Genomic DNA, 17,209 nt, shown 5'->3' with positions numbered 1-17,209 from the left:
ATTGGAACTAAATGCAATTCCAGTATAGTGCTTCGATTAGTTCACTAAAGAGCTAAAATCTTCTCATATAGAGCATTGAAAGTAAAGAATCTAATTTTAAGATTTGCATTAACCCCAATATTCCTTAGTCACTTATCATCCTAATAATAATTATAGAATCTTACTGAGATTGGTTTCAAATCTCACGAGAATAATAAATTGACTTCTTAGGTTATGGTTTCCAAGCTTCCTACAGTTCCAAATTTTCTTCGATTGCAAAATAATGATATCTTTCTTAAGAACTTCATATTGGTTTGTGGTCAGTTCTCTACAGCAATACAAAGAACCATGAACACAAACACAAGCAAGGATATTTAGAGAATATTGACAAGATAAGATTCAGTTAGATCACACAACTTGTAGAAAAGTTTATTCTATAACATAGTTTTTTCATAAGCTTTGATGCTTTTAATTCCATTTCCACATTGTTTCTGGTTCACTAATTACCACTTTATGGTCAAGGGGAAATTTTAGGATTATGCTTCACCATTGTGTAGAACACATAGGAATCCATTTTGTAGTCATTCAATGCATCACAATTATATTTCAATAGGTATTTGTCTATGGAAAGGTGTGGCAGGATCATACTACTACAACATTAATATTAACTAAGTGGAGGAATCAATTCTTTATACACAACACAATAGACTTCTATTGGAATGACGAAGGCCTAGTTATCCTTGTCGGGTAGGGTTATTTTCTAGGTCAATTTAATTCCAGTGGGAGTTTAGAAAGTGTTTATCCGATAATTGAGATGGAAGGTATAGGGAGAGTAGATACTAAAAATTTCAATAGCACAAACTTTGAGTTGTGGAAACTTAAAGTTGAATGTATATTGGTTGATTGTGATCTGTGGGTTGTTGTGTTTGGTAACAAGCCTTCAGGCATAAAGTGAGAAGATTCGGTTTTAGAAGATTGAAAGGCAAAAGGACTGATAAGGCTATATCTTACAAAAAAATTTCTATTGAATGTTCATGAGGAGAAAATTGCACATTCTTTGTGGAAGAAGTTGGGAGATATTTATCAAGGAAAATCCTTGGTAAATAATCTTTTATTGAGAAAGAAGTTGTACTCTTTGAAGATGGACAGAGGAACAACTATGGTGGATCATTCAAACACACTCAATATGGTGATTTCACAACTAGCATGTGTTGGTGTATTTGTTAGTGAAGAAGAGCATTGCATGATACTACTATGATCGTTGCTTGATTCATGGGATCATCTTGTGATGGTCATTGGAATTACTATGACCCAATTAAAAATGGATGAAGTGGTTGTTGCACTTTTGTCAGATGAGATGTGGGGTAAATCTTCTAAGGTGGCTAAGGAGGCTCTCATCATTCAAGATAGAATGAAGGACAAAAGCAAGAAGGACATGAAGCTTGAATGTTCTGGGAAGAAGTCCAAAGCAAAGTGTTAGAACTACAGGCAGTTTGGTCATATCTGAAAGGATTTCAAAGAGAAGAAGAAGAAGAAGAAAATGGAGATTTCTTTTGATTCTGAGTCTTCTTAGAGTGATGATGAAGATGCAAATTGTGTTGCTTTGGCTAATCAGTCATCTAATGATGACTAATTAGAGTAATTCAATCTTTGTGGAAGATGTGTGTCACGATGCCATGTGTGACTTGGCACCATCATATAGTGGGAGTTGTTGGTAGTGACATAGATGCCATGTGTAACTCGACACCATGGTTTAGTGGGAGTTGTTGGCAATGATGAAGTAATTGATCTTCATTGGTATTGTAGATGTTGAAGGCATGAAATTCTGATGTTGCAAAAGGATCTTTTCACATTTGTTCAAGTACTGTATGGAGATGTTAATCTTCATGTAACTGAAGATGTTGACATCTTAAGGGATCAATAGAATCTTTGATAAGGGTCTGGTTTATGTTTTTCATTTAACATGTTATGATATGATTAAATGGAGCATGTATTATCTTTGGTTGAGATTTTTTAGATCATGTTTTCAAGTTTATGTTCTTGAGACCATGGTTGGAATTTTGACATGTTGATCTTAGTTTAGCTTCTTTGTTTTGAGTACACTGATCATTTGTTGTATACTTTGTGATATTGTAATATTACATTTGGAGTTGAAACGGATTGATCAGCTGCAGGTGCTCATGGAAACTTAGAGATGGAGATGATGGGGTTATCTCTTGTGATTAGAGATGTGTTTTTTGGAATGATCAATGCAAGAAGTTTGAGAGGCATTCCTTTGATATGGACTAAGGAGAATTTTCTTAGTTGAGTCTTGGTTGGAGACTTGGGTATCTTGATGAGTATTCTCATCTTGGGCTTAACTTCGTACTTTGTCAAGTGGGAGATTGTTGGAACGATGAAGTGTCGTACAGTGGAGTTGGAGGCCTCATCGTACGATGGAAGCTGTACAGTGGAAGTGAATTCATGGAAGGTGAGTACACAATACCATATGGTGGAGGTGAGTCATTGTATGGTGACACCAATGGAAGAGATCATCATATGGTGGAAGTAAGGTCACCATACAGGAGAGTCTACCAAATGTATTTCGTACAGTGAATGACATGTGCATAGTGACATCTCAGTACAGTGAAGCAATACAAAAAATTTGGTACAAGTGATCGAGGCCTGAAGGGAGTGATCTGATGTCGAAGGGAGTTTTAGAGGTTGAAGGGAGTGATCTGATGCTGAAGGGACTGCCAACTGGAGGAGTGACCCTAAGATGAATGAGTGCCCATTGGGACTATTAGTAACCATTTTAGTTCTATGAAAGTTAATGCACTAGATCCAATAACGAATTGCAGAGTGTATAAATGTCTGTGGGATTCCTTGGGCATAAAGGCTATGAAAGTCAGGTTGATTGTAAAGGCAATCCGACCTGTGAGCCTATCCATAAACCAGAGTTTGTTGTATGTAAATTATTTACTATAATACAAAGTTTCTCAAGGTTTTTTGAGTGGCAGGTTTTTTCTCGAAAGGGTTTTCCGTGTTAAATTTGAGTTCCTGTGTTTATCTTGTGTGCATATTATTTTTCAATGTTCTTTTTTTTTCTATGCATCTCAATGTTCTAAAGTAGATTTACAATATTTTATATTTCCCCTGTAAATTGGCATTTGAAAGGCATTTTCCACAAGTAGCTTTCCTAACAACTTCATCCCATGACAAACATAGAAAGGTAGAATTGGATAAAAGTTACTAGAAAGTGCCCACTGTTTAAGTTGTAAAAATGCAGCACTTAACTTATCTCCATCCACAATGTACACTTTAAGTTATCATTTCTAATGAGAGTTGCATTGTAGATTTTCTTTAAATTTTATTTTCCCATTTGCGTAGATTATTTCCATTGCCTACTCAAAGTTTGGAGTTCTCTCATGTACTATAATGTTGAATTGAATGTGATGCTAAGTTATTGTCTCTTGCAATTGCAATGAGAGGTCAAGTGTTTCCAATATTCTCATTCCCTACGTCGCTTGTTGATTGGGGTTGTGTTCTTAAGCTAATGTCAAATGCATATTTACGCCGAGAGGCGTTCTATACAATGGTAGCACAAATGCCCAGCACGGGAATATGCCAAGATTACTTGTCAATAAAAAAGAATTGGGAGCGGTTACAAACTTCCAAATTAAATATTAAAAAAGAATTTCTGAAATAATAGCTGGCCAAAATAATAGGAAGCCAAATGGAGGCCGAAATAATAGGCCCGAAATAATATGGCCCGAAAAAGTAGGGCCCGAAAAAGTAGGACCCGAAAAAATAGGGGTGAAATAATTTCAATATGATTTTTTTTTTGTTAAATATAATTTTGCATGCACAATCATGCTTATTTTTTGCGGAGAGTGGAGGAATTTGAAACAAATTCGTGGAATGTGAAGAGACCTTTGTTGGGGGATATGAGGAGCCTCTCAAAAGTTATAAAACCAAGGCTCCTCATTTCATTTTCATTTTATGTTTTTGTAGGAAGGAAAAGGTGGAGGTTATTGGAGGATTAGATTGGAGTTTTTGAATAGGAGTAGATTGAAGTTTTGGAGTAACATTTTTGCAGGTGAGATTTCTATTTTTTATTTACATTTTCATTTAGATTTAGATGTAGATGTAAATTGAAATTCAAAATTAGTTATAATATTCTACTTTGATTTAGATTTCAATTTTAATTAATTTCATTTAGATTTAGAATTCTTTTCATAACTATTTAGGCTTGCATTTAATAGTTTAGTCTTGCATGTTTGATTTAGATTTAGATTTGTATTCAAAATCTATTTGATTTATATATTTTATAATACTTTTCATTGTTAATGGTGCTTGATGGGAGTGTTTTAGGGGTGTCTTCTTTTCTATTTCTGAAATATTTTGGTCCAATATGTACTTTCCTGACCAGATCTATCCATTTTCTTTTGATTTATGCATGGATCTTCCTGACGCTATTAGCACGTTGCTAGGACTGAATGGGAATGGATTAAAGGTAAACGACTGACTCTGGATCTGGATATGCATTTGGAATTGGCTCTACTGCGGCTCCAATTTATAGGTTCCTTCCTGCTACCTATTCTTTCGGTGGTTTAATCTGGTTAAGTGTGGATTGAGAGGTTTTGGCTCATTCCCATTGATTTGTAATTTTGTCACGATGTCTAGCGTGTGGCATTCTGATGGGATTCTTCATTGGAAAATGGTGTGGATAATTATGTCAATGCTGAACGACTTGTCCAATGTGATAATTGCTCTGGATGTAGAGTGCGGTCATGGTGATTTTCTTAGCAATACAATTGAAAAAAAGGGAAATCTGGTATTAACACAATGTTATAGGAAATCTCTAAGCAGAAATGCTTATAAATACATTAATTTATTTTGTAAGTCATAATATCAATCTCACTTTTTCTTGTGCTCCTTTAGTCTAAGAAAGATAACAGATTGGAGGAACAAATTGCTTCTGTAACAGCAATTGCAGGTGCAATTATTTTAGCAGTTTTGGGCATTCTAACTGTTCCTGTGGTGGGTACTTATGTTTTAGTTCTTAGATTATGTGATTTGGTTGTATTTAGAGTCTTTTTAATAATGTTTGAAACTATTGTTAAATATAATAATAAAGATTAATTTAATGTTAAATATAACATGCTACAACACTTATCAAAAATATCAAAAACACAATTGCTACAGCAAAACTATAATGGAGAAAAAACTTTAGCTTTTGTATTAATTTGTCTACTTAAAATAGATTACAATTTCCATATTTTATATTGAGAAATGCCTTATATGGACTTTCACGTGCTTATTTAACTACACTACAATCAAGACTAACTTTGTACTTAATCTAATTTTATCGAATGAGACTGGCCCAAGATTCCTATGTAACTACTGTTATAACAAACATAGACAGTTGTAGAACTTGTGATTAATAATTTATAATTGCTTGATTCTCCGTATTTCATGCGTAAATTCATGATTCTAAAAACTCAAAGTTCAAACTGCATGTTACATTCTCTTCCTTATTCGGTGAATTGGTGTATGACTATTAGATTAAATGGTGCATGGAAGAGACAAAACACTGAAAGAAATTACTCTTTTCTTATTATTATTGTTGCTTCTATTTTTTATTTTTTTATAATTATTGTTAGTCTTGATGTTGTTTTTAATTTTATTATTACAAATATTGATTATTAATATCTTTGAGTTCATCCAGAGAATAGTACTAAATCTAGAAAAACTTAGTAATAACAGTTTGAGATAACTGTAGAAAGTTTTTATTTTCACAAATATTCTCTTTCTTTTGAAAATCTGCTATTATTTTGGTAATGAATTGTAAAGTAGAAAGGAAAAACTTTCTGTAAATCTTTTTTGGCTACTGTTTCGCTTGCAGTTTTCATTTTATATGAAAGTTTATTATTTTTTCAAATCTTAAAAATAAAGATTTTTATATATGTAATTTTATTTTATTATTAAAATAATAAGATTTTGGAGGTTGTAAAATATTGAAGTTTAGAAATTATTTTAGATTTTACAAATGAATTTTCACATAATATTTATATTAAAGAAAGAAAAGATAATAAAATTGTTACTTAAATCAAATATAAAAATTATAAAATTTTACCTAAATTTATTAATTGTATAAAAAACTATTAACGATAATTAAGTTCTATTAAATGTACTTGATTTTATATTATAGAAATACAAACAAAAATTATAAATTGGGACAAACTTTAGAAATGAAGTCAAATTTAAAGAGAGACAAATCACATGAGGTGACGTGCGCGCGCGCGCGCGCGTGTGTGTGTGTGTGTGTGTGTGTGTGTGTGTGTGTGTGTGTGTGTGTGTGTGTGTGTGTGTGTGAGAGAGAGAGAGAGAGAGAGAGAGAGAGAGAATTAACATGAGGTGACGTGATATAGAGAAAGAGTGAGATAAATAACATGATGCAATGTGTGTGTGTGTGTGTGTGTGTGTGTGTGTGTGTGTGTGTGTGTGTGTGTGTGTGTGTGAGAGAGAGAGAGAGAGAGAGAGAGAGAGAGAGAGAGAGAGAGAGAGAGAGAGAGAGGATAATCTTAGAGGGGGTAGAAGGAAAATGGGAGAGGGGGAGAGATGAGCCATGGAGAGAAAAAGCATAAGAAGGGTCCAAAATAGATGGAGATGGAGATGGTGGAGAGAGAGAGAGGCCATGAGTGAGTGAGAGAGAGAGAGAGAGAGAGAGAGAGAGAGAGAGAGAGAGAGAGAGAGAGAGAGAGAGAAGGGGAAGAGTGTGAGAGACATGAGGTAGACATACATAGAGCATTTTAGAGATATATAAACATGAAGATGGTGTGTGTGTGTGGTGTGTGTGAGTGAGTGAGTGAGAGAGAGAGAGAGAGAGAGAGAGAGAGAGAGAGAGAGAGAGAGAGAGAGAGAGAGAGAGAGAGAGAGAGAGATCACATGAGGTGATATGGTAGAGAGAAAGAGTGAGACAAGGGGGAGAGAGTGAGAGACATGAGGTAGACATAGATAGATGTAGTGAAAAATAAGGAGGGAGAAAGAGCAGGGCGGGGGGGGGGGGGGGGGAGAGAGAGAGAGAGAGAGAGATGATTAGAGGGGGCATGTGATGTAGATATATAGAAGGGGAGTAGGGAGAGATGAGCTAAATAAGAAAAAGAATATATAAGGCCCAAAAGAGATGTAGACAATGATGGGGAGAGGAAGAGTATGATGGATAGTGATAGACAATGACAATAATTATGGAGGGAGAGATGTATATATGTAGAGAAAGAGATGGACAAAGAGAACAACATAGGGGGAGTGGGGAGGGTATACATTATTAAGGGGGGTAATTATAGTGACAATTAACCCTAACCCTAACCCTAACTCTAAATTATAATTATAATTTAGAGTAATAATATTTATTAATTATAATTTTATTAGCTATAATATGATTAGTAACCCAAAAATTATCTTAACAGCAATAATAACACAAACCCTAACTCTAACTCTAACTCTAACTCTAACTAGATAATTCTAATTTTAACCCTAACCCTAACCCTAACCCTAACTCTAACTCTATCTCTAACTTTAATTCTCCCCCTAACCCTAACCTTAACCCTTTATAATCATAAATCTAATGCTAATTCTAACCCTAACCCTAATTCTAATCCTAATCATAGCCCTAACTCTTACCCTAACCCTAAATTTAATCACGTAACTTTAACCTTAACCCTAATCTAACCTTGATCACAACTCTATCTCTAACTTTAACTCTAACTTGAACCCTAACTCTAACTCTAATTCTAACTCTAACTCTTATATGAACACTAGAACACTAACACTACCTCTAATTTTAACTCTAACTCTAATTGTAACCCTAACCCTAATGCTAATCCTAACCATAACCCTAACACTAACCCTAACCCTAACCCTAATGCTAACCATAACCATAACCCTAACTCTAACACTAATTCTAATCCTAACCTTAATTCTAACCCTAAATATAACCCTAACTCTAACTCTAACTCTAACTCCAACACTTATTCAAACTCTAATTCTAACTCTATCTCTAACCCTAACCCTAACTCTTATTCTAACCCTAACACTAACCCTAACTATATTTGTAACCCTAATTCTAACCCTCACCCTAATTCTTACCCTTACCCTAACCCTAACTCTATCTCTAATCCTAACTATATTTCTAACCCTAATTCTAACCCTAACCCTAATCCCAACTCTAACTCTAATTTTAAACCTAACCCTAACCCTAACTCTATCTCTAACCCTAACTGTAACTCTAACCCTAACAAGAACCCTAATTCTAATTCAAACCCTATCCCTTACCCTAATTTTCATCCTAATGCTAACCCTAACTTTAACTCTAATCGTAACCCTAACCTTAACACTAACCCTAACCTTAATTCTAACCTTAACTCTAACACTAACCCTAACCCTAACTTTAACACTAACCTTAACCATAAGCATTAATTTGTCCCTAACTCTAACCCTAAATCTAACTCTACCATAATTGGACTCTAACCATAACCCTAACCCTAACTTTAATCTTCGCTCAAAACTTTTCCCTAACCATAACTCTAGAACCTTAACCCTTACTCAAGCCCTAACCCTAACCATAACCATAAGTCTAACCCTAACCTTAACCATGAGCATAACTCTAACCCTAAACTTAACCATAAACATAACTCTATCCCTAACTCTAACCCTAAATCTAACTCTACCATAACTAGACTCTAACCCTAACCTTAACCCTAACTAAAACCCTAACCCTAATCCTAAACCTAACCTTAACCCTGACTCAAACCCTAAGCTTATCCCTATAATAACCCTAACTCGAGCCCTATAATAACCCTAACCTTAACCATGAGCATAACTCTAACCCTAAATCTAACACTACCATAATTGGACTCTAACCCTAACCCTAACCCTTACTTTAATCTTGACTCAAACCCTAACCTTCACTCTAACCTTAACCTTGACTCAAACCCTAACCCTAGCCTTACTATAACACTAACCTTAACCATAACCATAACTCTAAGCCTAACCTTAACTATGACCATAACTCTAACCCTAACCTTAACCATAAACATAACTCTAATCCAAACCTTAACCATAACCATAACTCTAACCCTAACCTTAACCATAAACATAACTCTAACCCAAACCATAACCATAACCGTAACTCTAACCCTAACCTTAACCATAACTCAAACCCTAACCTTAACTCTAGCCCTAACCCTAATGCTAACCCTAACCCTTATTCTATCCCTAAGGTTAACATTAATTGTAATGGTAACTTTGTCCCTAACCATATATCTATGTTTGACTATAACATTTTACATTACAATATGCCAAAAAGAAAATTACTTTTTTTAAACCATAATCCTACCCCTAACTCTAACCCTAAATATAACCCTAACTGTAAATCTAACTCTACCATAATTAGACTCTAATCCTAACCCTAATCCTTAGTTTAACCTTCACTAAAACCGTAACCTAACCCTAACTCTAACCTTAACCCTAACTCAAAACTCTAACTCTAACCTTAACCCTTACTTTAATCTAGATGAAAACCATAGCCCTAACCCTAACCTTAACCCCAACTCAAACCCTTACCCTAACCTTAACCTTGATGTAACTCTATATACAACCCTAACTCTAAATATAAACCTAACCTTAACCATCACCCCAAAACTAACCCTTTCTCTACCCCTTTCTCTAACTCTAACCGTAAATCTAATTTTAACCCTAACCCTAAGCCTAATTTAAACCCTAATTATAACCCTAATTTAAACTCTAACTCTAGCCCTTATTCGAGCTCCAATTCTAACTCTACCTCTAACTCAAACCCTAACTCTAATTCTAATCCTAACCCTAACTATATGTTTATCCTAAACCCTTATTCTTACTCTCGCCCTTTCCTTAACCCTAACCCTAACTCTAATTATAACCCTAACTATATTTGTAACCCAAATTCTAACCCTAATCCTAACATTAACTCTAACTCTAATTCTAAACCTAACCTTAACTATAACCCTAACAAGATTCATAATCCTAAAAATAACCCTAGCCCTAACCCTAATGCTAATCCTGACTCTAATTGTAACTCTATTCCTAACCGTAACTCTAACCCTATCCATAACTCAAACCCTAACAATAGCCCCAACCCTAACACTAACCCTAACCCTAACTATAACTCTACTCTTCAATATAACATTTTATGTAACAATATGCTTAAAATAAAACTGAATTAAAGTGATGCAAATAAACACCATATATAGAATTAAAAAATAAAATATTCAAGAATAATTTTATAGTAAGTTTACACTATTACATTTTTATAGTAAGTTTATACAATTGTATTTAAAAAGAAATAAATAATTCAGCACTTACTTTAAAAAATTAGAAAAAAAAATTAAAATACTTTTCCTATTGCGGCGCGATTGCCACTAGCTTATATATACCTCTATATATATTACGCCGAGAGTAATCATTCTCGAGGCGCCTATTTTCATTTTCATAAATCCCAACAGTGATTAAAATAACCTTGGGATTAAATGAAAATAAGCGCCTCGAGAACGATTACTCTCAGTGTAATATATATAGAGGTATATATAAACTAGTTTTATACAGAATATGATTGGTGATAAATGACAAATAAGATTGTGTTTAATCCACTGAACTGTCTATCACTAGCTACCTATTGTAATGAGCCGATACCCTTGGATTTAATTATGGTTCTTGCTAATGCTTGAGACTAGTCCTAGTAACCCCAAGAAAACAAGGCATTTATTCAGAGATTCCAATATGAGCCTACATACAGTCAATAGTTTGGAATAATCTACACGTATCTATGAACAAAATGACATTCTTAAATCAAATAATATTTTATATAAAGAAGTGAAACCTGGAAACCCAACCACAAGTCAATTTTCCTTCCTCTCACAATCTTCCAGCCACCTGCAACTTCTTCCCAGCTCCACCAATGTCCTCTATGTTTGCTTGATTCAAAATTCAGACAACATCGATCCTTTCATTTCTGCAGTTGAGCTGACGAGTCTTAAAGGAGGCCTCTATGAGTATCCAATGCATGGATGGTCTACTCACATAGCATTTCTGAACAGAGTTATCAGTAACCGCAATCTTTCTTCTTGGACTCACATTTTTTCTCTATCCTTCTCCGGCCGTTGTTTTTTCCCTTAAATCATAACGATATGTGTTTTAAAATAATTTTGATTTGCCTTTTTTTTACCTCAGTTGATCTTTAACTAATTATGTTCTTAATTAAAGAAATAAGGGTATTAATTTACTTCGGTAGTCCATGTAACTCTGAGTTTTCCATTTTATTGATGTTGGAAGACAATTTTTGACATCATGTTTTCCATTTTGTTGATGTTGAAAGACACTTTTTGACATTATTAGTACTTGTCAGTAGGATAAGTACCCTTGTGACACTTTTTGGAATACTCATATTAACTAGTTATTAAATAAACTCTCTTTCACCAATTGAAATTCATTTTACATGCCAATTTTTTAACTCTAAAATTTATATATATTATTTTTTCAGATTTTGATTGGATGAATAAGATAGATTTTCTTTATAAATTATTTAAATTAATTCCTTTTTGGCATTATATTCCAAGGACTCCATATTGAACATTAAAAAGATATTATTATATCTAGTCGCCTTATTATGTATATGTATTTTTATATTATATAAAGCTTAATAATAGTATGTAGTTTTTTATAAAAATAATATTATAAGTTATAAATAAATATACCTAGCTATATAACTTAAGGCCAGCACTTAGCCACTAAGTGGTACTTGTTAAAAAAGACATGCAAAATTAAAAAATAACACCTAAACTAGAAACAACTTAACTATTCAATACCACCTTAGAAAATTAATTGCATGTTTATAGATAAAAATAATTTTGCATCCCAAATCAGTTATTACTCAGCACTATTTTCATCATTTTCCATCCCAATCAACTGTCTATCAGCACTACATTTTCATTTTAGATTTTAGAGGAGATAACCTGAACGGATATAGAGTACGCCGCCTCATTATTGAGCATCTTGGAAAAGAGAAGAAGAAACAAGACAAAAAATCCTTGCTTTTTGTATGACAACCTTAACGTGCACGCAGGACAAGCACAATTGCACGCGTGTTGCTGAGCATTAATCATTCTTATCTTGATTTCAAAGAAAGACAATGTATTCCTACATCAATTCTGACGATGCTGGTACTGTTCACCGTCCATTTCTATACTTTGCTCAGAAACCCGGTTTGTAACGTCCGCATGAAATGAAGGGGGCCCCAATCGGATGGCATTTACGTAGTTGACAGGGCTGTGAGCTGATATGCCCGGGAAAATAATCCCCATGCATCTGAATGCTATTCCAAACCACCCTTCTTTGAAATCATTTCCCTTTGTATACCGAAGCAGAAAGCAGTGTATAAGCTCCCATATGGCGTTCATGCAATTTGGAATGTAGTATAACAATGAAAAATTTCTGTTGGGTTCTTCCTGCAATGTCTGTCATGGCAGAGGAAGAGAAATTAGTTGGTTTGTAAACACAATCTTAAGAGAAATATTTGATTTATAATGCTGAGTTTCTGGAATAGATTGTGTAGAGATTTTTCATCAACGTTTCGAATCACACTACGTGATCATAATTTGACACCTCTTGCTCTCTCTTCCTGATGATGGATCACGTAGTGTGATTCGAAACGTTGATGAAAAATCTCTACACAATCTATTCCAGAAACTCAGCATTATAAATCATGGATTGTGGAAATCTGATTGCATTAAGAAATATTTGATTTCAAGATCCTAAGAATCACCGAAAAGAATCAACATTAAATCTGTAGATATTATGTTGATCAATATGCTTAACTTCTAGTATAGATTATGTAGATTCTGCTTGTCAATATTATTATTTTTTTGTCACTTTTTAATGATTCAATTCATGTTTGAACTATCAGGTGTTGTTATAATAGATTATAAAGTTTGATTCAAAGTATTGGCAACATAAATTGACATGATTTAAACTATGGAACTTTTATGAATTTCTTAATTAAATCATATAATTGTTTTTGTTATCAATGTTTAAAATCAAATTCTATGATCATGAGCTTAAGGATGTTGGCTGGCAGCTGGCCACTGTTGTTAATCAAATTCTTTTCTTTTGTACCTCTCTTGAGTTCATTAGGTTTACTTACATTCCTCGTGAATGGACAGAGCTGCTGATTGTTTGGCCAAACGGACTCCCAGTCATGCTTCGGGCTGGAATATTATAGATAGGGGGCAACTTCCCTATGTGATGGTGCAAGAATTTGATGAACTTGTTGCTCAGGATAGAGCTCCTTGTTGAGCTTTCCTTGTTGTAATCTTTTCTGTCTTAATAAATTTTGACCCCATTTTTCCAAAAAAAAAAAATCAGATTCTATGATCCTATTCAATTTTCTTAACTATCTGCCTTGATGACAAATAACAGAATTTGATTGGAATCATTGGCAATAAATTTTTTTTTATAGAAATCGGTATATTGATCATTATAAACTGCTTAATCTTAATGAATTTATCAATTAGATCATGTATATTTTTGTTGTCAATGTTTTAGATCAAACTCTATGATCTTATTCTCTTCTATTTGTTCTGATTGATGACAAAAATCAATATAATCTATCGTTTTCTCTTCTCTTAACTATTTGTTCTGATTGGTAACAAAAATCAATATGATCTATTTAAGAAATTACATATTAATCAATATGAACAGAGGAAATTTAATTATTTTCTGAATCAGATCATATAAATTTTCGTTGCAAATGTTTTGGATCAAATTCTATCATCCTATTCTCTTCTCTTAAATATAAGTCCTAATGGTGGATTGTAGAATTTGATCCCAATCATTGGCAACTAAAATCAACATGATCTAATATAGAAACTGGCATATTGATCATAATGAACTGTGGAAACTTAATAACTTCTGATTTAGTTTATGTAAATTTTTGTTGTCAATATTTTGGATCAAACTGTATGATCTTATTCGCTTCTCTTAACTATTTGTTCTCATGGTGGATCATAGAGTTTGATCAGAATCAATAGTAACAAAAATCAATATGATCTAATATGGTAATTGACACATTGATCATCATGAACTTTGGAAGCTTAATGAATTTCTCAATTAAATCATATAAATTTTTCTTATCAATGTTTTAGATCAAACTCTATGATCATATTCTTTGTTCTAATTCCAAAGTTAGTAGATTAATCATTCTACCAAATTTGATTGATAAGTTATTGTAGAGAAAAATGAAAATTATAAACTGAGAGAATTAAGGAAAAGTTTGTACTCTCTGTTTGTAGCAGCTATTGTAGTAGATGCACGCTCCAAAATGCTTGAACAGGAACATTTTATTATCATACGGCAGCCTTGGAATCAGATCATTGCAGTAGACTACTCGGTAGTACCTTGGCTGAGGTTCGTTGATATTTTTGTTCATGTAATTTCCCAATTGTTCATCACCAACTCTTGGTTGGCCAAATGTATAAACTGCCAACATCTTTTCTATGAGCTTTTTCTGGTCATGAAGAAGTAGTATTGCAGGAAACAGTACTGCAAGAGCACCACCCAGACTGTGCCCCGTGACAATAAACTTGGCATCCTTGTTTTCTTCCAGCAATCTTTCTAGCTTGTCTCTAATGGCGTAGTAAGCCAGAGGCTTTTCATGGTCTTCTGGAACACTCTCTGGCCACTCAACTCTTGAATTGGGTTTTAGATGAAATTGGGCAACTTGTTCATTTGAACGATTTGCTAAGCCCATTGCTTCAAGAAATCCAAGATGAGTTCTTCCAATTGGCTCCATTTTGTATAATGAGATGTCGAAGTCAGTGCTCCAATCAATTGCATCGAATGGTTCTGTGCCTCTGAATGCAATCACTACCACTTTTGCATTCTCTGGTTTGTCACAAAATATGAAGGCATGGGTGGAATTTTTCTCCAAGAATTCTGCACATCAATAAATCTCAATTAGTTCAATGTTATATATTAATTGAGTGAGAAAAATGTGTCTGGAATTGTGTTCAAAGCATTTCTTCTCTAAAAATTTGTTTGTTTTTCTAGAATTCATGTTTCCCACAACTAACAGGACTTTTTTTCTGTGATTAATATGAAAACCCAAATACATTTTTTAACTGTGCAAATTATTTTGATATTGTCTTCACTCTGAAAGTTGGGAATTTTACAGCCATGGTTGGAAAGAAAAACATGAAGATGAACAGTCAATTTCTTACGATTCCAGCAGCTGAAGAACTCCACGAAATGCATCTGCAAATAAAGTTTCAATGTGAAAAAACAGCTACACCAGCGATATGACATATTTGAAACTCTAAATATCATTTTTAGATTTGATTGTGTAAAGATTTTTATCATCATCATTTTGTTTTACATTTAGTGATTCATCATTAGAACTTCTCAGATGACTTTAACATTACACGTTAATGCTTGATTCCTAAGCTAAAAGTGTTAAATAGTCAAACTGACTTATTTTTCCAAACTTAATTTCTTCCTTATTGTGTGATATTTAAGAGTGGCCCTTCGATTACATTTAGTGATTTAACATTAAAACTTTTCTTCTTCTTATATTTTTTTACATGATTGATGACTGAACATGATCTCAATCATTAACCATAAAAATTCTTATACAATCAAATTCAAAAACTTTAACAATAAAATCTGTAAATACCTTCCAGTGATTGGTGACCACATTCCTGATAACAGAGTCATTTTCATATGCTAATTTTGAAGCCATCATACTGAGATCCGCGCAATATCTGCTTCCTGCTTCGATAATCTTTTGGGCACTATGGTCTAAATCCAGACGACAATCCAAGTATCCAATGGCACTAATGAAGTTTCCTGTGCCCCTCTTAGGTTTTATCACGCCATCCCCTGAGTAAACAATCCTTCAAAGATTAAAAAAATACAAAAGAACATAACCATTTTTAACGATTCCCCTGCCATAAACAGCCACATTCTCTACGCTGATTCAATAAAGAGATTATCTCTGTACATTGGAACCTAATTGAACAACACAATTCATCCCAAAACAGTACTGTAGTTCATATATAATCTAAACAAAGTGCTATAAATTGAAAACATATATATTTCTTTATGTTGTTTTTCAATTTGATTGTGTGTTTCATATTACATCCAATGATTTTCTGAAACTGATATAAATATGTGATATGAAATGTTAATGTAAAAATATATAATCAAACTTGAAAACAGTACAGAAAAAATTGCAGTTTGTTGTTTTTGAATTCGATTGTGTAAAAGTTTTTGAATTAATATTCAACATCACATTTTGTGATTCATTATCAGAATGAAAATTAAGGTTTAGCTTTCCTTTATGTCTATTCTGATGCCGGATTACAGAATGCGATCTGAAATGTTGATACAAAAACTTTTACACGATCGAATTCAGAAACAACAAACTGCAAATTTCATAAACAACAAACTACAAATCTCATAGATTGTAAAAGTCTACTTGTTCAATGTAGAAAACCTGCTTATATCTCTAATGAATTGAAAAAGATAAAATTTGGATCTTTACCTTTTAGAAGCTTGCAGATTAGTCTTATCAATCCTCCATTGTCCGATAAAAGATTCAAGATGAACTCTACGCAAAATCCAACCCAGGCCATGGGTTTAGCTACACAATGGAAAATTTTCAGCACAAGGATGGAAAGCTTGATAATCCATCGATTCTGGTCTCTGTAGCGAGGCCTGAAATGATCAGAATACTCTACAAAGCCATGCTCATTTCCAACCAGGAAAAGAGACCGAATGAGTTGTAGAATTCCTCCATTCTCAGGATGTAAAATGAGGGATTCATCAAACATCTTGGTGGCCCTGAAAAAACCAGCACATAATATGGGCATTCATAGCTTGTTCCAGGCATTTAAATTCCTCAGCATTTGGTTTCTTTTCTCTTGCCAAACGGTCGCCTTCGTTAGTTTGCAATTTCCTACAATTACAAGTTTGTTGGCTTACCATTAGACGTCACATCTACGGTGTCTGTTCATTTCCACATCAAAGAACTGAGTTTTCACCGTTGATGGACCTGCAAATTCTTTCCCACTTCCCCATAAAAGCTGGCAAGATCTACCAGTAAATCGGAATGAATTCGTAGAACTCGCCACAAGTATGGTCCTTGGAATTTTCTTTAAGA

At 33.7% G+C, this 17,209-nt stretch overlaps 1 protein-coding gene across 1 annotated transcript; it reads right to left on the bottom strand.

Moving 5' to 3' along the window:
* Nucleotides 1-11,865: 11,865 nt before the first annotated feature.
* LOC149575655 (triacylglycerol lipase OBL1-like) lies at nt 11,866-16,904 on the bottom strand. The gene is made up of 5 exons (XM_089815418.1): nt 16,592-16,904; nt 15,722-15,927; nt 15,270-15,303; nt 14,330-14,985; nt 11,866-12,509 (listed from the first exon to the last, which is right to left on the bottom strand). The coding sequence occupies exons 1-5, from the start codon at nt 16,878-16,880 to the stop codon at nt 12,198-12,200; spliced, it is 1,497 nt and encodes a 498-aa protein (XP_089671544.1). The 5' UTR covers nt 16,881-16,904; the 3' UTR covers nt 11,866-12,197.
* Nucleotides 16,905-17,209: the final 305 nt, after the last annotated feature.

This window comes from Cupressus sempervirens, chromosome 2 (assembly GCF_028749045.1).
Source record: "Cupressus sempervirens isolate cs-2001-9-10 chromosome 2, ASM2874904v1, whole genome shotgun sequence".
Lineage (NCBI taxonomy): Eukaryota > Viridiplantae > Streptophyta > Pinopsida > Cupressales > Cupressaceae > Cupressus > Cupressus sempervirens.
This window is presented reverse-complemented; position numbering and strand designations above follow the sequence as displayed.